The sequence below is a fragment of the Staurois parvus genome, unplaced genomic scaffold (genome assembly GCF_062004578.1).
Source record: "Staurois parvus isolate SC_StPar_1 unplaced genomic scaffold, SC_StPar_1.0 ptg000122l, whole genome shotgun sequence".
NCBI lineage: Eukaryota > Metazoa > Chordata > Amphibia > Anura > Ranidae > Staurois > Staurois parvus.
The window spans coordinates 7,919,165-7,939,920 of record NW_028317918.1 but is presented as its reverse complement, the minus strand read 5'-3'; the positions used below and the strand labels follow the sequence as shown (position 1 = coordinate 7,939,920).

General features: G+C 40.6%; 1 protein-coding gene across 1 annotated transcript in view; it reads right to left on the bottom strand.

Annotated features, from left to right (window-relative positions):
* LOC149467138 (UPF0462 protein C4orf33 homolog) overlaps positions 1–20,756 on the bottom strand; it is a 136,604-nt gene that overhangs the window by 55,535 nt on the left and 60,313 nt on the right. The window contains exons 3-5 of the mRNA XM_089672211.1: positions 18,598–18,778; positions 15,195–15,255; positions 4,740–4,791 (exon numbers count right to left, since the gene is read on the bottom strand). Coding sequence (XP_089528337.1) covers positions 4,740–4,791; positions 15,195–15,255; positions 18,598–18,778 — 294 coding nt within the window. The remainder of the gene's footprint in view (positions 1–4,739; positions 4,792–15,194; positions 15,256–18,597; positions 18,779–20,756) is intronic.

Here is a 20,756-nt window from a genome sequence, read left to right as displayed (position 1 = left end):
TCCCTTTCTGTGGGTACTAGAGATCCCGCCGGGCGGTGCCTGACAGTACCTAACGGCCTGCCTGACCATTCCACCTCTCCAGCCCTGACTACGCCAGTGTTCCTGTAGCCTGCTACTTCCCTGTGTCAGTCCACACATTTCTGGTCATACCCGGATCCCTAACAGTCCTCCTCCTCAAGAAGGCACATGTACAAGCCCGTGAGTGAAGATCTCAATGATTCAGAGAAGGATTGGGAGAAAGTGCTGTGGCCAGATGAGACCAAAATTGAGCTCTTTGGCATTAACTCGACTTGCCGTGTTAGGAGGAAGAAAAATGCTGACTATGACCCTAAGAACACTATCTCTACAGTCAAGCACGGAGGTGGAAACATTATGCTTTGGGGCTGTTTCTCTGCTAAAGGAACAGGCCAACTTTGTTCATTGAGGGGTCAATGGACGGGGCCATGTATTGTAAAATCTTGGATGAGAACCTTCATCCCTCAGCCAGAACACTGAAGATGCGTCGCGGATGGGTCTTCCAGCATGGCAATGACCCAAAACATGTGCATGAGTGGGTTTCCTCCGGGTACTCCTGTTTCCTCCAACACACCAAAGACACACTGGTAGGTTAATTGGCTCCTGTCTAAACTGGCCCTAGTATGTGTATGTATGAATATGAGTTAGGGAACCTTAGATTGTAAGCTCTTTCAGGGTTAGGGACTGATGTGAATGTTATATATATATATATATATAATGTGTGTGTGTGTGTTGGAAGCGCTGCATAAATTGATGGCGCTATATAAGTACCATAAATAAATAAATAATAAATAACATACCACCAAGACAACAAAGGAGTGATTCCAGAAGAAGCATATTAAGGTCACGGAGTGGCCTAGCCAGTCTCCTGACTTTAATCCTATAGAAACTCTATGGAGAGAGCTGAAACCTAGAGTTGCCAAGAGATCGCCAAAAAACCTTAAGGATTTAAAGAAGATCTGTATGGAAAAGTGAACCAAAATCCCTCCTGAGATGCGTGCAAACCTGGTATTCAATTACAAGAAAAGTCTTACCTCTGTGCTTGCCAACAAGGGTTTTTCCACTAAGTACTAAGTCATGTTTTGCCTGGGGATCAAATATTTATTTTACTCACTGAACTGCAACTCAATTTATAACATTTGTATCATGTGTTTCTTCTGAATATTTGGTTAATATTCTGTCTCTATCATTTAAAATACACTTATGATAAAAATTATCATAGGTGTATTTTAAATGCAAACTTACAAAATCTACAGGGGATCAAATAATTATTTTCCCCACTGTATTTACAATGATGTGTCCTTTGTGTTGATTCTTCTTGGTTTAGGTGAAAGTTTTCATCTTTCCTATGCCCCCTACTTCTGGTGTGGCAGGGGTTCATACAGCTGAGGGGCTATCAGGAGCTCTCATCAAGAGAGTCTGGTAATGCCTTCCCTTTCCATCCCACTTTGCCATTGATAGATGCTGTACTACAGCTTTCTGAATGGGGGAGAAGTGAGTGATTGATAGCTCTGCCCCCTCCATTGAGAGATCTTGTGTCATTTATAGAATCTGCTGTACAGCTTCTAGGAATGGCAAAGTGGGGCATTTTGGTCAGTGCTGGGAGAGTACTGTGCAGTGCAGTCTCAGCACAAATGCATATATGCATATACATGGCCCCACGGCAGAAGACCCACTTCTGTGAGGCTGCATATATGCATGCAATTGGTGGGAAGGGATTAATCATCATTTTATTTCATTATTGTTAGTGAAAACAATTTTGTCACATGCAGCATCCCTGGCTGTCAAATATACTAAGTATGTCACCTTCCTTATATCTCAACCTACTGGTAGCACTAATTTACTTTGAGCTGCAGATATAGTACCTATTAGCAGGGTTTCCAAGAGATTTGAAAGTAATATCAAGGGTTCCTCCATGTTCAAAAAGTTGGGAAAGGCTGAGCTTGAAGCTACTCTTTGAGCAACTGAGAGGCAAATCAAAGCAACTCATGTGTGAAGGTACACACCTAGTCATTAGGAATGAACTAACCCTCAAACATTGGTCTTTCCATGCAACATACATACAGTTGGTAAAATAAGTATTGAACACGTCACCAATTTTCTAGGTAAGAATATATCTTAAGGTGCTATTGACATTAAATTTTCATCACATGTAATCCATACATACAAAGAAACCAAAACAAATCAGTTCAGAAATTAAGTTAAGTGTAATAAAATTAAATGACACAGGGAAAAAGTATTGAATACATGAAGAAAGGGAGGTGCAAAAAACATGGAAAGCTAAGACACCAGCTGAAATCTATCAGTAATTAGAAAGCAATGCTGCCCCTTGTCAGTGCAAATTAATATCAGCTGGTTCAGTCTCAACTGATGGCCTACAAAAATGTGTGTTATTACCAACATGTCACGCAAGAAACATCTCATGATGAGTAAAAGCAAAGAGCTCTCTCAAGACCTTTGCAACCTTATTGTTGCAAAAAATACTGGTATTGGTTACAGAAGGATTTCTAAACTTCTGAGTGTTCCAGTGAGCACTGATGGGACATTTCCCCATATACCAGCCACGACCAAGTGCTCCTCACAAGATTTCTGAAAAAGGAGTGAAAAGAATTATCAGAAGAATTGTCCAAGAGCCAAGGAACACTTGTGGAGAGCCTCAGAAAGAGCTGGAATTAGCAGGTACAATTGTTTAAAAGAAAACAATAAGTAATGCACTCAACTGCCATGGCCTGTATGCACGCTCAACATGCAAGACTCCATTGCTGAAGAAAAAGCATATTGAAGCTTGTTTAAAGTTTGCTGCACAACATTTATAAAAGCCTGAGACAAACTAGGAGAATTTAGTCTGGTCAGATGAGACCAAACTTAAACTCTTTGGATGCCATAATACACACCATGTTTGGAGGTCAAATGGCACTGCACATCACCCCAAAAACCATACCAACAGTGAAGCATGCAGGTGGGAACATCATGGTGTGGGGCTGTTTTTCAGCATACGGTACTGAAAAACTTCATAACATTGAAGGAAGGATGAATGAAGAAATGTACCAAGACATTCTTGGTAAAACTCTATCATCACTGATGGGAACTTCCCATGTAGATTCCTGATCAAACTTGGTAAAACTCTGCTGTCATCTACCAGGATGATGAAGACGAAATAAGGGCGGACATTTCAGCAAGATAATGATCCCAGACACAAAGCCAAGGAAACTCTCAACTGGTTTCAAAATAAGAAAAATATAAAGCTGCTAGAATGGCCCAGCCAATCACTTGACTTGAATGTAATAGAAAATGTATGGAAAGATCAGAGTGCATAAAAGAGGCCCACAGAACCTTCAAGATTTGAAGATTGTGTGGAAGAATGGGCCAAAATCACACCTGAGCAATTCAGCGACTAGTTTCTCCATATAAGAGGCGTTTGAAGCTATCATTGCCAACAAAGGATTTTGTACGAAGTATTAAATAAATTTCAGTTAGCGTGTTCAATACTTTTTCCTTGTCTCCCTCTATTTTAGTAAACATTCCTTAATTTCGGAACTTGTTTGTTTTTGTCTCTTTGTATGTATGGATTGCATGGACTATTACCAACATGTGGTAAAAATTTCATGTCAATAGCACCTGTCGAAATATATTTACCGAGATAAATGGTAACAAGTTCAATACTTATTTTACACGCTGTATCCCCTGAAGAGTGTCCGACTGAAAAGCTCACCATTGGGCGACATGCTCAGTACCTACTTAATCAGCTAAGAACCATTGGATTTGCCTTACCCTGTTCCATGCCAATCAACTGACATTCCGAGAGTCATTGCCTTACTCATGTGACTATTTTATGTCTATACATTTTGTTACTGTTTATCACATTTCTCAGAATGGTTGTAATCAAGGCAATCTGACCCCATGTATGATTATGATTATGCTTAGTTTAGCTAAAGGTCTTTTTTTGTATTTGAACGTGGCTGACAAAGCCCAAGGACCTCTGCAGTATAATATGCAAAATAAGAAAGAAAAAAGATTGTCCAGATGATATGAATAGCCCATTAAGGTAATGTATTACTCATTTAGAAACAGTGCTTTGTTTCATTAGTAAAATCAGAGTGTAAGATTACAATTCTGCAGCATAAACATCGTGCTTCCAGACTATGTGTTATCTGAAGGTAATTAACCTCTTTTTTTGGAATATACAGTGCAGTTAATGAATTACCCACAGAACCACATCAGTGTTGTAGGAAACACACAATTAGCACTTGGCTATGTGCTCCTGGCTTCAGCGGCACAAGGGATTAATATTTTTAATACCTTTCTTCCATGTACTTAACAGTGACTGTGCTATGAATTGCATATGAGTCTTGCAGTTTATAAATATGTGTGACCTGAATACATCTCATGACTGTTTTTTGCCAGTGGGAAGGAGGTGTTAAAAGTGAATGTGGATGATCATTGTTTCACCCCATGAACGAGCAGCACACTGTGCTAATGTCCCTTTGAATTACCTCCCTCTAAGCAGCACTTATTCAGAGATGGCAGATCCCAGTTTTAGGGAACTAGTAGTTCACAAGTGATTATAAATCAGTCTTTCTTATGATATCCACAGTGTGATAATGCCAGGTGGAGATGTCAGTACCAATGCACTTCTTTGTTTAGTAAACATGATTGCTTTCGATATTTTTTTTTTATCTGTAACCATTTTAAATATGTGTATATTTTTGTGTTCCCGTACTCACCATAAACGCATTTCCAACTCCAGAAAGTAGCAGAACCAGATGCTGCCCATGCCTAAGATGAAAAAATGCACAATTGTGAAAAACAAATTAAAATAACCTGAAATCTGTACAGCAGTGAATGGAAAAGCTCAAAATGTAAGATTCCGGAGTGCACAGTTTTACATTACAAAAGACTACTCCAGCCTTCAACTCTCTAGTGCCAAGCAAAATAGAAGCCATTAAGGTTACAAATGTCAGGATTGGTCTGTGGCATTTCAGCCATGAATGGTGATACATAGATGAAATAATTAATTCTTTTATTATCGTAATTTTTTTTGAAGGTTGCATTTATTTATCTTTCCATTACCCCAATAGGAACCCTATTTCCCTCACAACAATTTAGAAAATCTCATAAATACAACTGAAAAAGACTTTCTCTCCTTAAAGTCTCCATACGGCAACATCATTCAAAATGACAGCATCATGACTTCCAAAAAGATATGTTTTGAAAACTATGCTCACTGCAGGTATGTCCCACCTCTGAAAATCTGCATGGAAGTAACAATTATCAGAAAGTGTGCTACTGGGCCATGTGGTCTAGTTTGTTAAAAGAGTTTGCCCAATCTCCATTGCTCAGCTCTCACTATGTCCAAGTAAGGGTGGCAAGTAGAATAAGATGACAACCCTTCTCTCACTGGCGCCATTCTTTTCATAAACCCAAATAGAAGCAGTAATAAATGGGCTTATACAAAAATCCCAATATTTAGTCTTAATTTTCAATGATTCTGTGGGCATACTCATGCAAATAATTGCATTCACACCCTTATTAAGGGTTATTTGGTATTTTTGACGATGATTTTTAGTAAAAAACAGTAGGAAGTGACTGAGGTCAATTGCCTTCATACGGTTGGTCCTAAGCCATTTTCTTTTTTCTTAAAAAACACTTTAGCTTTTTCTAAGGAAGACTATAGGCCCTGGGAAGAAGGCCATTTAAAGTTTATCTAAAGCCATTTTTATGTTGGCTATGGTAGGGTAGAACATCTGTCCATTCTGTATTACTCTTTGTGTCCTTGCCAAGAAAATGTATGCTCTATTTGTCCCAGAGACCAGTATCACTGGCACAGAAAGTGAGGGAAAATCCAAAATTTCGAGGTGTCATCAGAACAGTAATGGAGGTGAAATCTTAAAATGAACACATTTGCTCACTGATGTCAGAGACAGTGGCTTCTATAAAAAACCCTCCTTTTATTGGTGTCAGTGGCAGCATTAATATATCCTCCTTTCACTGGTATCAGTGGCAGTGTCACCAATAACAACCCCTCCCTTCATCAGTGTCAGTGGTAGCAGTAACTGTGATAAAAAAAAACCCTCCTTTCACTGGTGTCGGTAATAGCAAGAACACCTCCCTTCATTGGTGTGAATGGTAGTGCCACCATTATTAACCCTTCCCTTTATGGATGTCAGTGGCAGAAATAATAACCCCTTCCTTCATTGATGTTAGTGACAGTGGCAGCAATAATAACCCCTCCCTATACTGATATCAGAGACAATGTCAGTGATAAAAACCCCTCCCTTCAGTAGTGTCAGTGACAGTGGCAGCAATTATATCCCCTCCTTTCATTAGTGTCAGTCGTAGCATTTTTAACTCTTCCTTTCATTGGTGACAGTGGTAGTGTCACCAATAATAACCCCTCCCCTTATTGGTGTCAGTGACAATGGCAGTAATAAGAAACCCTTCCTTCACTGGTGTCAGCGATAGTGGCAGGAATAATTAGCCCTCCCTATACTGGTGTAATTAAAGTTGGCAGGAAAAATAACCCCCCCATTCATTAGTGTCAGTGGTAGCATTTTAAACTCTTCCTTTCATTGGTGACAGTGGTAGTATCACCAATAATAATCCCTCTCCTTATTGGTGTCAGCAACAATGGCAGCAACAATAATCCTGCCCTTCATTCATTTCAGCGACAGTAGCAGCAATAATACCCTTCCCCTTATTGGTTTCAGAAGTGGGGTCAGCAATATTCCCACTACCCCCACATCTTTTCTTTGGTATGCATGGCAGAAGATGCAAAAATAACCCTTCCTTCGTTGGTGTTCAGGAAGTACAAATCACCCAACTTACCTAGAAAAAACTCTCCTGTGCAGTTTTCTTTATTTCCCTCTTTCCATTGACGTCCAGCCAGAACTATACTGTCCATGTCAGGTGGAGTGATCTCTGCAGACAGCGTTCCAGTACTCGGCATCCCATTATCACTGTGCATTGTGTATACTAGCTGAAGCTGGAGTTGGTGCCTCAAGGGAACCTCAAAAGAAGCCCCCCAGTTACACAGCTCTGACCTAGCAAGGCTACCTATTCTCGTTAGTTCCAACCCTCTGAAAAACTAGGACTGTCCCATGAAAGCATGGCAATTAGTAGGTGTAATAATAATAGTCGTAATCATTTTCCTGTGAACTTTAAAGTAAATGAGTGAAGTAAAATAGTATAATAATGACAAAAGAAACATATACCTGGAAATGTGACAACAAAATGATTAAAAAGCTTTCATCTTTCGATCTAGGAATAACTGTTATGCCAGGGACTCAAAACTAGGCCTAGCCTCTCCTGAGGAATACGTGACTATGGTCTGACCGGATAAAAGTTGACATGTTGCATGAGTCAAACAAATAAATATGTGATTCGGTGTAGGAAAAAGTGTAAACTGTCCAATGACAGATTGCCAAACATGTTTAGCAAACTCTCCAGAGGCCTAAAATGTCTTTTGTATGCTTTAGTTTTTGTTATGCATATCAGCCTGGAGATTTGCCAGAGGCTGCTACTAAATAAATGAACAGAAGCCAACCTTTTCACTCCACATATTCCATATTTCACATAAACTAAAAAACTGATATGAATGGACTGAATTGTTATCGGAGAGAAAGCAACAATCCTCTCTGGGGTCATATGAGAGGATGTGAAGGTTCCATTTTAAAACAAATGCTCTAGCCCTCTGACAAAGCAGCTAGCGAAAAAAAACTCAGTGCAATACTGTTTCATTATCCTAACTGACAAAACTAATATACGTAATACCTGTAAAATTCATTATTGATTTAATTATATAAATCATTATTATTTCCTGCTGCTCTCATTTTACTTCAGTTATCTGCAGCTGAGCAATAAAATCTCTTAACTCAAGTTGCAATATTAAGAATTATTGTTATCACGCAGATTTTTCCTTTTATACATCAAGCTTAAAGTGGAACTTTCGTCATACATAGTCCTGCTAGATCACTTCAAGCTGGCCCTTTTTGCAGGTATAGCGATGTAAAACTTTAAAAATAAGTGCCTTTACTGTTTAACCACTTGCCTACCGGGCACTTTTACCCCCTTTGTGCCCAGGCCTATTTTCAGCACGGCCATGCAATACTGTACCCATATGAAATGTTTATAATTTTTTTTCACACAAATAGAGCCTTCTTTTGGTGGTATTTAATTGCCATTGGGTGTTTTATTTTTTGCGCTATCACCACTAGAGTTTTTCATTTTTTGCTAAACAAAGAAAAATGATTGAAAATTTAAAAAAAAAAGTTTTCCTTTGTTTCTATTATAAAATTTTGCAAACGGTAATTTTTCTCCTTCACTAATATGCATTGATGAGGCTGCACTGATAGGCACTGATGAGGCAGCAATGATAGGCTGCACTGATGAAGCAGCACTGGTGAGGCAGCACTGGTGGGCATTGATGAAGAGGCACTGGCGAGGCTACACTGATATGCAGCACTGATGGGCACTGATAGGCTGCACCAATGGTCACTAATAGGCAGCACTGAAGGGCACTGACTGGCGGCACTGATGGGCACATATTGGCAACACTGCTGGGTAGTACTGCTGGGCAGCACTGATGGGCACTTTTGGGGCTGCACTGATAATCAGGGCACTGATAATCAGTGTAGATGTCTCCTTTGACAGTTGCTGGTTATCAGCAGTACTTTCCTAACGCTGTGACAGTGTGAGGAAAGTACTGCCAATAACGAGCAAGCGTATTTATATGGTGATCAGCTGTGATTGGACACAACTGATCACGTGGTAAAAGGCCTTTGTGATTGGCCTATTACCGTGTCATGTGATCAGTTGTGTCTAAGGGACACAGAGGTCACAGAGAGCGCCGGATGTGTGCCACTGGGGGTACGTTCTGAGAGGAAGTCATACAAAGCCCTCCCAGAAATGGACGACTAAGCTGTAGCCGTCATTCAGCTATAGCGTGGTCAAGAAGTGATTCAAATCCAGTAATATACGGTCTCATCCTGCTCTGCACATGCTCAGTTGCTCTCTATCTTTATTTTTAGACACTGTGCTGAATGTGTAGAGGCCGATCTGCTGACAGTCTAAAGCGGAACTAAACCTATTGATGTAATGGTTTCAACAACAAATATATTTCGGGGATGCCAGTAAGGTTAACTGTCACATTTTCCTGTGCTCTCCAAATCAAACTGTCAAACCATCAAATGGCTGGTTTTATAACTGATCACATGTGCAGCACACCATGGCAGTTGCAGATCAAACAGATGGAAGCTGCCTTGGCCAAAAAGGATAGGAGGGTTTAGTTCTGCTTTGACTGCTGCTCTGGGGCTCTGGGCTTCAACAAAATGGTAACCTCCAGCAAGAAAAAACAAGAACAATGCTGGAGGAAATTTACAGGACACACTAATTATGTTAGCATACTTATCAATGTAGAATGTATGTTCCATGCTAAAGAATATTATTTTTTTATGAATTGTTATGAGTAAAGTTCCGCTTTAAAGCAGAACTAAACCCTCCTGTCCTTTTCAGCCAACAAAGCTGCCATCTTAACCTCTGTTTAACTACTTGCCAACTGTGCTATAGCCAAATGACGGTTACAGCATGGTTTTCCAGTTCTGGGAGGGCGTCATATGACGTCCTCCCAGAACGCACCCTCCCGCACGCCCCCGGGGGCACGCGTCCGGCGATCTCCATGATCGCTGTGTCCTGCGAACACAGCTGATCATGTGATGTGGTAAAAGGCCAATCACAGCGGCTTTTTACCACATGATCAGCTGTGTCCAATAACACAGAAGATCACCGGTAATGCAGTTGCCGGCTATTGGCTGCACTTTCCTCACGCTGTCACAGCGTGAGGAAAGTACTGCTCACAATTGGTAATTGTCAGAGGTCGGATCGGCACCGATCATCAGGGCACTGATGATCAGTGCCATGATGATTAGTGCCCAGCAGTGCCATCCACCAGTGAGGCCCACCTGCGCCCAGCAGTGCTGCCCACAAGTGCCCAACAGTGCCATCCACCTGTGCCACCCATCAGTGCCCAGCAGTGCTGCCAGTCAGTGCCATCAGTCAGTGCCACCCCTCAGTGCCAATCAGTGCCTAGTAGTGCCACCAACCTGTGCCCAGCAGTTCCACCCACCAGTGCCCAGCAGTGCCCCCATCAGTGCCACCCAGCAGTGCCACCCATCAGTGCCCAGCAGTGCTGCCAGTCAGTGCCCAGCAGTGCCGCCAGTCAGTGCCACCCATCAGTGCCACCTATCAGTGCCCATCATTGTTGCATATCAGTGCAGCAGCATCTGTGCCACCTCATCAGTGCCAGCTCATTAGTGCCACCTATCAGTGCTGCCTATCAGTGCCCATCAGTGCTGCCTATCCGTGCCACTTCATCAGTGCCACCTATCAGTGCCCATCAATGCCGCCTATCAGTGCCCATCAGTCCTACCTATCAGTGCTATCAATGCAGCCTCATCAACGCACATCAGTGAAGGAGAAAAATTACCTGTTTGAAAAATGTTATAATAGAAACAAAAGAAAACTTGTTGTTTTCACATTTTTTGCTCTTTTTTTGTTTATAGTGCAAAAAATAAAACAGCCAGCAGCGATTAAATACCACCAAAAAAAAGCACTATTTGTGTGATAAAAATGATAAAAATTTCATATGGGCACATTGTTGCATGACCACGCAATTGTCATTCAAAGTGCAACAGCGTTGAAAGCTGAAAATTGGCCTGGGCAGGAAGGAGGTATAAGTTCCCAGTAGGCAAGTGGTTAATCTGCAACTGCCATGGTGCTGCCCATGTGATCAGTTATGACACCAGCCATTTGATGACATTTGCAAATATGACCCTTATAAAAATAAGAAGGAGAAAGGTATTTTTAATGTTTTATATCTATATAGAAGTGTTTTACCTTTCATTTCTATTTTAAACTGAATGGGTTGTTTTACAAGATGAGGGTCTACAATCACTTTAAGATTTTTCAGAATAATAGGAGTGGGACAGAAAAAATTGTAATACAATGTGAAAATAAATATATGGTTTTACAATTTGACCATAGATATACTTTAAGTTAACATGAGTATGAGTAGTACCTGTAAAATACATTATTGATGTGATTATATGAATTATCATTATGTCCTGCTGCTATCATTTTACTGCCGCTGAGCAACAAAATCTTTTAACTCAAGCTGCAAAAATAGTAATTATTTTAGCACACAGATTTTTCCTTTTATACATCAATCTGATTATTTAGTTCTGTTACTATCAGAATTTTCTTTTGACTTACACCTATTTTTAGAGCCATGGTAATTGAAATAAATGAGAGAATATGTTACTCCAGTGCTGGTCACATGTTGAATGCCTAGGCACATGGTGATCTTTGATCTCTGCTAAAGGATAAGTTCACCTTTTTACAAAAAAATAATACATGCGCATTTTTTGCAGGTAAAAAATATATATTTATTATTTTTTGTTTCTGGAGTTGGTAAAGCATTGCACCAGAGTTCAGCAGATCGCTGGTGCCATACAGGTCTTGGGCAGATCTGTCAGTATATCTGCTTGCCCATACGGGATGTACGAGCAAGTAGATATACTGAAAGGAAGAATCAATTAACTACCACGACACTTCACAGCTCCTTGGTAGTTCTTTGAAATCTACAAGCTGCAAAGGCTGTCAGAATTTGTAGTGTTCTCATTCATAGAATACTGGGTTTTTTTTTCAAATTGTGATAGCTAGTGGGAAAGAGAAGATCCCCCGCTAGCTGTCACAACGGGGAGCGGGGGCTGGTTTATTCATAACATGTTACACCCTGGGTGCAACATGTAACATGTTATGAAATGTGAACTTATCCTTTAACAAGGGAAGATTGAAGAGAAGACTGGCTGATCCGTTCTTTAAGATCAGATCATGTGACTAAATGCCTAAGGTTTTGGCCATTTGACAGGTACTGGAGGATGTCTGCAGCAGTATTTTCTCTTGAAAAGATAAGTAGATAATGTTGGAAAGGTAATTAGTAAAAGAGCTGACATCACAAACTGGAGAGCTCAGTGAAGAGAGCTGTTTGGAGGGAAGAGACACCCCCTCTCCACACAGCGCACAGGAAGGTTGTCAGTCTGATGGAGGTTCCCCTCCCCCCCCCCCCCCCGTCACCATTTTTCTCTTGGTGTAAGGAAAATGTGTCAGAAATGATTCATGCTGATAGCAGAGGAACAAAGCAGCAGAGAGAAATGATACTTAGGACTCTTAACCGAGACAAATACACACTGTAGAGGGATATGCTTTGTTCCTATTTCATATCTGAGGTTTACAACAAATTCAGATCTTCTCCACCCCTCACACTAACCCTCCTTTAAGTTAACATTCGAGTATAAGTGTCAGGATCCTGTCCACGGCTGAAGTTCTGGAAGATCTGACATTTCTGCCAGTACCCTGCATGGCCGCAGAAACACACATCAGCCTCAGTTTGGTGCCACACAGCATTTATAAGGAGGCTCATCACTTCCTCAAGTTGCTGGATAATCTCTAGCTCCCCGTGCCTTGTTCCTGTTTCCTGTGTTATTGTGACTTGTGATTTCCTAATACTGACTCTGCTTGCTCTTGGACCTGTCTACTCTGCTTAACCCCTGATCTGACCTCGGCTTGGCTTACGGATACTCTCTCTCTCTCGCTCCTCTGTGTATGACCTCTGCTATCCCACCTGACTACGTCTGCTCTGATTCCCACCTGGCACCTGACCTTCGCTTGAACTGGTTATCCAGTAAATCTCTAAATCCCGGAAGGGCTTACATACCACATACAGGCGCCACCTGTCTGCAAACCTATCTCCGTACATCAGCTGTGCTTCTGGGTGGACCACCAACCAGCACTCCTACAGGCGACCTGTGCCACTTTGGGCCTGACTCCCGCTGTCCCACTCTCAGGGGAGTCTGGAACTTAGCCGCAAGGGAAGCCCTCTCTACATTGGCCTCCATCACCAGGTATGTGATAATAAGTAATACCTGTAAAATTCATTATTAATGTGATTGCCATCCAAAAGGTCCTTGGTTTTTAACCTTCTTTTGAAGCTGATTTATAAGTGTAAGAAATGTTTCACAAATTGTTTTGAGGATGGATTTATCCATCTCAGGTGGACGAATTCATGTTTGTATCATTATTACAGAATTCTAATTTGTTTATTTTTATATCATAGACACCCTGTCAGTAGCATCCACTCCTGATGAAGTGAATCAACGTTCACAAGACGCGTTGAGATTTGTGAGGCATTTTATGGATTTTAATTTCAAGAATTTGGAACATAATAGAAAATATTATATGTCAGATATACTTAAAATGGTAAATTAGTCTTTTCTATAATTTTAATACTTTATTTGTTTTTTGTATTGGACATAAAGTTTTATCTGTGGATATTTAAAATACAAAGTTTGCTGTGTTCAGATGTAGGCATGGGCCTAGGGTTGCACCGATACCAACACCGGTATCACAGTCAATGCCAATACTAAGTAAGGTACTCATGCAAATGCTCTGATACCTAAAAACCGTTACCTTTTTCGTGCAGTGCGGTGCGATTTGAGCCCACAAAAAATGAATGAACTCAAATCGCACTGCAAACATTCGCATTTGATTTGAACAGGAATGCGGTGCAATACCTGTCTGAATCACATGCGGCTTCCTGCACGGCTCCTGTGTGAACCCAGGCTTGTTATAGTGACTTCAGCCTGGGCTAACACAGGAGCTGTGTGGGAAACCGCATGTGATTTGGACAGGAATCGCACCACATTCCTGTTCAGATCACGTGAAATTATTTGCAGTGCAATTTGAGCCCATTCATTTTGTATGTTCTGCACCGCATGAAAAAAATAGATATCGGTAATTGGTATCGGCGAGTACTTGAGGAAAAGTATTGGTACTCACTCTGAAAACAAATGGTATCGGTGCACATGAGCCTTCCTTATTGTTCTATTCTGTACACCAACAGTGTACTAAACACCTCCAGATTGCCATATTTGATAGTATTTTATGGAAAATTACAGATTGAAATGGCAAGGTCATACTTAATAACACTAAACTACAAAATTGTGTATCAATTGTATATGTTATAAGAAGCGTTTGATTTGCTATATTTTTTTCCACTAAAGTGTAGTTTCCCTTTAACCCTTTAAGTAGAACTCCAAAAATTGCTATTTATGCCTATTTTTTCCCTTAACAATATCCCCCAGCATTTTCAGAGAGACAATAGCCCTCTCTTTGTAAATTGAGTCTGGTAAGCTGCAATCAATGAATGTGTTGTCCTTTGGTTTATACATGCTAACATTTTAAAAGAGAAAACTACCTTAAACCTAAGAAGTAAACCAAGCCCTTGGGATTCTCTGATCCCAACACTGACTTCACCCCTAAATCAATTACACTAAATGACCCCAATTACCTTTTCCTGGAGCAACAGCATTGAACCTTCCTAGTTCCGCACTAAAACATAACATCGCTTATAGGTCACCACTCAAAGTTGGGTCCTGCCCCTTGGAACTCTTTGGATGATAGTGCAGCATAAAAGAGAACTAACTCCTCACTTCTCACCAGGAGGAACTTGCTGAATATTTTTATGGGAAATCTACGTAGTTTTCCACTTGCCATTTCAGGCTTGAGAGAAGGTCAACCTACTAACATGTTATAGAAAAAGACAGAAACTCAAAAAAGAAGCTATTTATAGAGGATACATGATCAATGCTTTGAAAGGAGAGTGGTAAAGAAGGGAGCACATAGGGCAGTGTAGGTCGCACTCATAACCACTATCTTCTTCCCTAAAACATCAACATTTACAACGGTTGGCCGCTGAAGACATTGCAGCGTGTCGATAAAGAAGTGTGTATATGTCATTCAGAATCTTTCTCAGTAGCAAGATTTAAAGACTTCACGCTCGCTTGTACATCAGCCAACTAAAACATGTCTTAATCCAAATGCTTCCCTCTTGGCTGAGTTTCACTGACAGTGTAAAATAGAGCCATTTTTTCCCTGACTTACATTGACAAAGGGTCAGGGCTGTCAAAGCTTAACAGTTTATAGAAACTCTGTACATTTGCAGTAAGTGTTGTACCTGCTCCATTGCTAAATGTCTATGGCGTTCACAGTTCAGTGCTGTCGGCTTTAAGTCATTGTTTTTTTTGTTGCTTAAAAATGATTTTATACAAAGACGGAAATATACTCACGGACACAGCTCGACTTCCAGATATTGAGTAGTCTGGCTGTTCAGGAAAAAAGATTCAACCACTGCAGAGAAATGGAAAAAAGCAATTTTGTGAAGAACAAAATGAAACGTTATTGGCTAGATAGCGGCTAAGTGACACATAGGAAGATGCCAATGCTATCACCTTTTTCTGCTATTGCAAAGAGGAGCTATGAAACCTAGAGATACATAGAGTTCTGTGTATAAAGCCAACCTCTGCTCGCTGTTCTGGAAAATGTAGTTGATGTAGATATTTTCCTATTCCAGTAAGCGGCTTCCTGCTCAGGCTCCACATAGTAATGGTGACATCTTAGGTCACTAGAAATATTGACTTTTCCATCTGTCTCTGCCACTGGTTCCCATCAATAATATTTGGGAGGTAAATATGCCCCTTAACCAGGATAAATCTAGTACAAATAATGGCTTTAAAATGATGCATTGAAGCACAGACAAGATTTAAAAACCTGCGGTCAGCCTGCAGACCACAACTCTGACAATGCCCATGAATTCACACTAGAAGAACGATTATGTCTGGTGACTGGTATTATAGTTCTCTATGGTGTTCTTACTGGCTGGTTATTACCATAAGGAAGCTTGTGCATATTAATTTAGATGGTTCTGTAACAGTAACATTTTTTCATCTGCTGTATTCACTTTAAGCACAAATAAAGCCTTGCGAACGTCAGATGTCCCGAATGAGCCATTAAAAATAGCTTTATCTTTACCCGAGTAATATTTAAAAAAGACACAGAATATCTGAAGAAAACTATTTTGTATCGATATTGTTTGTAACTATTCTATCCCATCAAGAAACAACAGAGGTACATTTTGCAACATAGATATTTTGAAATTAAAAAGGATAAGTTCACCTTTTGACCAAAAATATTAAATGTACATATTTCTGCAGGAACAAAAATGTGCGTTTATTATTTTAGGTTGCAGGAGCCTGTAAAGCATGGCACCAGCAGATCGCTGGTGCCATGCAGGCCTTCTGCAGAGCTGTCAGTATATCTTTTTGCCCATATGGAATGTACAGGCAAGCAGATATACTGACAGGAAGATACAATGAACTTGAAAGGTGGGGGGGGGCACAGGGCAGTAGCTGCAGCATTGGGAACATGTTACATGTTCCACCCTAAAAACAGGTGAACTCATCCTTTAACACTCATTTTCCCCCCCAACTGTTCTTCCCAGTTATATTTCCTGGGCTGCTACTTTAAAGGGTAAGTTCACGTTTTTTCTAAATGAATTCAATGGAAAAAACATGAATCTTATAAATGGATACCTTTTATCCAACTCAAATTCATCATATTATACTCCGCAGAGGCTATCTCTCATTTATTCTACAGTTAACAAATATTGTCCCCCCGGTGCAAGTCAGAGTTGGGCACTTTCCTACACATATACAATAAAGTGCAGCGCTAAACATTAAATGTCATCATTAAGTATAAAGTGAACAATTGTAAGCACCTCATTGCAAAACATGTGAAACAGCTTAAGTGTGATACATAAATGTCCATCCAGTATTCAAGTGGAGCATACAGAGTGTCCATGGCACTACAAGGCACAACAATACTAGTGTTGAATGCTCAAAACAGTGCTCTTAATCCAGTGAAGAAATCCACCACCTCTAATGGATGTGCACTCGCCAGAAAGCTACTTGTAAGTAGCATTAATGTTGAACACATCGATGGAGATCTCATTGACCCATTCCTTCCTTTGTTTTTATGCAGCATCCTATGAGCGAAAGCTTATATTGATCAAGTGGAAGTCCTCTGAGCCACCCACAATTTAGCAGTGGAGAACAATGGTGAACCAGGTAAATCCTCTGTATAAATTGATCTATATGGGTCACAATTTCCCTAAAAATTCAATACAATCTGGGGTCCTTGGGTGGAGGCTAGGGGCTTGTCTTTATGATGTTAAACACCTACTCCCCTTCTCCCTCTTCTTTTTTTCATGAATGGTATTTCTAGCTCTACATGAGCATCTTGTTAAAAAATCGCACTATACTTGGGATCTCTGCGTCTCTGCAAGTGGTTTTTGCCCTTGTTCATTTACTTTTTTGGTTGCCCCTGCCTCCTCTTTTGATGACTCCCTCTACTTAAAGCGGAGTTCCACCTGAAAAAAAAAGTCAGCAGCAACAAAAACTGAAGCTGCTGACTTTTAAAATACAGACACTTACCTGTCCCTCGGTCCAGCAATGTCCTCACCACCACTGGTTACACCGGCCGTCTTCTTTCCCTGGCGCCGGCATCTTCAGTGTGGACACCCAGCTGTGACAGCTTGCAGCTTCACAGCCGGGTGCCTACTGAGCATGCGCGAGAAGCACTGCGCTTTGTGAATGGCCCCGTAGTCTTCTGGGACCTGTCATGTTTCCCAGAAGACTACGGGGAGGGACGGGGAGGACAACTTCCACTTCCGATCGTCTAGGCGATCACCTTTGGGGAGCAGGTACCCAAGTTTGATAGGTACACGCTCCCCAAAGGTGCCAATCCTTAATGGGGAGCGGTGGACAAAGGCTTAAAGCGGAACTTCCCCCTTTTGGGTAGAGCTCCGCTTTAACTTTAGGGTATTGTTAAACTGATTCTCCTCCTTCCTCTCCCCTCCTCTCCCCTCTTCATCTATCCAATGGATGAATTATGAGTGTTTGTTTTCCTTGCTGTGAACATACCTTTTATGAGGTTATACTGCTTCTTGTTCTGGACTCCTCTGCTGTTTGAATTGTTGTATCAGAGAAATATCTATCCCCTCAATTGTATATGCTGCTGTTTATGGACTGCATCGCTTTTATGTATCTTTTGCCAACCAGACCTGTTTGGATTTTGTATTGTTTTATACTTTTGTGCAAAATAAAAAGTATCTGTTAAAAAAAAAATAAACAGACACCTTAACATCTAAGTATGAAGATTCAAGTCTACATGACTAAGCAAGAAACACACCTGCATCAATGGCTCAAGGTGTGCTGAACTAATAACACAGTCTATACATAACGGACAATTAACACATTAACACTGTTTTCACACTGATCCTTTTTTCTTCCCCTTTAGCATTAAACAAGCAGAAGAAAAATGTGTGACCATGTAATCCTATGTGACTCTTCACATTGATCCATTGCAGGTCCGCTGCAATTAGTAAATCCTGCTTGCTGCATTTTTGGTGCAGGTTTAGCGTGGTAAAAAATACACCAAAAATTAACCTTTGCATTGAAATGCATGGATAACACAGCCAAAACGCATAAAAAACAAACCCGCATTGCATTTTTTATGTGCTTTTTGAGTCACATGCCCTGTGTAAAACACACTGCAAACGCAATAAAAATGTGGCAAAAATGCATATCAGTCAGTGTGAAAGTAGCCTTATTGGTCTGGATTTATTCAATTCACCTTCATAGTCCCAAAGCCCATTAAATGGTTTTCCAGGTTCTCCAGGGGGTGCACGAGGGTCATCAAAGAAAAGAGCATTAACTTCCAACAGCAATCCATCTGGATGTGGCTTAAATGTGATTGTCACTGGGTCGTGCAGCACTGGTTTGCTGTCCCATGTTGTAGTTATTTTGTAAGTTTGCTGAAAAAAAATGGACATGTTTAAAGATTTTATCATTAATAATCGCATATTGTAGTTCCATATTGTCATTTAAGAAAAGACTAAGTAAAGCACGCCACAAGGGTGTATTTGTAAAAAAAAAATTGCAAAGCTATTTATCCTGCAAAATTGTGTGTACATTCATTATGTGAGAATGGGGGCAAAATCAAATGTTACCAGGCTATTTTCTCTCCAGATGCAATGTTATTCATTCATAGAGAATAGCTTAAATCAGATAAACACCAGATTATGGCTGTTAATGCAGCTGACAATCCAAGTAAAGTATATCTAGTATCTTAGTAAAATATTTCCTATAGTCATCAGCTCTTTCTAGTGGCTATAATGCGGTATATATCCAAACCAATCTTTTTATGACTGAGCAACATTCGACCTGTTGAGGAAATAACCTGAGAACATTTGATTTTGCCCCATTCACACAGAACAGATGCACTAGTATTCTTACTGGACAAATAACTATGCAATTTTTTAGGTACCTCATGCCATATGTTTATATATCATGTAGTTCAGGAAAATAAATATATTAGCCCACCAAGAGAGGTTACAAAGGCAAATTCTAAAAGTGGACTTAGCAGCAAATATATGTTTCATCCTAAAGTGTACTGAAAATCCCTATTCTGCCTGACATAGCAAATTGATGTCTCCCCTGAAAACCTTTAATTCCTATGTGCTATGATTGCTGCAACCACCTCTTCAGACATCCTCATGATTAGGAAAACCACAGGATACTTCACGCTTTTCTGGTGTCATGCTGCCCCTTGCACTCCCTCATTCACTGTAAGGTTCACCAATGCGTTTTTTTGTGCTTTTTTACTTCTTGCAGAAACGCACTATAGTCCATTTAACACGGTTTCCTAGGTTTTTTGAGCTGCTGCATTTCTGGAAAGGGTCAGGGATTTTTTTAAAAGCAAAAAGCTGTGTTTTTTGCTACAATAGCGTTCGATAGAGAAGCTGCTGTAATGCATGGTGTTGTGCAGGGGCGAACTGACAACTCATGGGGCCCCCAGGCAATAGGGGATCATGGGGCCCCTGTGTCCTTGCCCAAACTCAAAAAAGCCTATGAAAAAGGTACCAGGGGCATCTCATGGGGCCCCCTACTGACCCCGGGCCCTCGGGCAGTGCCCGAGTTTCCAAATGGTCAGTCCGCCCCTGGTAGTGCAGTTTTGACACGTTTTGCATTTTTATTCTGTCTAGCAACAACAAAAAACTTCCACTTCAACCAAAAAAAAAAAAAAAAAGCTGAACAAAACACAAAATGTGGTAAAAATTTATCAAAACAAATCAAAAACGCGTGTACGAAAAACGCAAAGCAAATTGCAAACAGCACTGGAGAAACGCAAAATGCATATATGTGAACGGAGCCTAAGGCCTCATGCACACAGGGCATTTTTGCTGCCACTTTTCGGGGCATCAGGCGGGTTTTTTGTACTGCTTTCAAATGGCCCTCCATGTAATCCTATGGGGTTGATTTACTAAAGGTAAATGTACTGTGCACGGCAAGTGCAGTTGCTTTTTTTCCAAAGGGGAGCTCTGAAATGAGGCAAAGCTCTGCTGATTTCTTTCATCCAATCACGTGCAAGCAAAAATGCTGTTTTTTTATTTTCCTTGGGTGTTCGTCTCAGTTCTAGAGCAACTGCACTTTCAGTGCACAGCCTATTTGCCTTTAGTAAAGCAACTCCCCATGTGTCCATGCACACATAGTCTTTTAGTAGCTAAACGCATGTTAACGGTAAGCGCGTTTAGTGCTTGAGCATTAATTCAATTCAATGGCCAGAATAAAATATTATTCTGGCCAATAAAGTTAAGTTACGCCAAAGCGTTTGACCTAAATGCTTGTAAATGTTTAAAGGCACTTTGACAAGCGTCAGGCGTTTTTTCTGCCAAAATACTGCTGCCAAGAGGAGGAGCGTTTTTAAAACGTCCTGTGTGCATGAGGCCTATA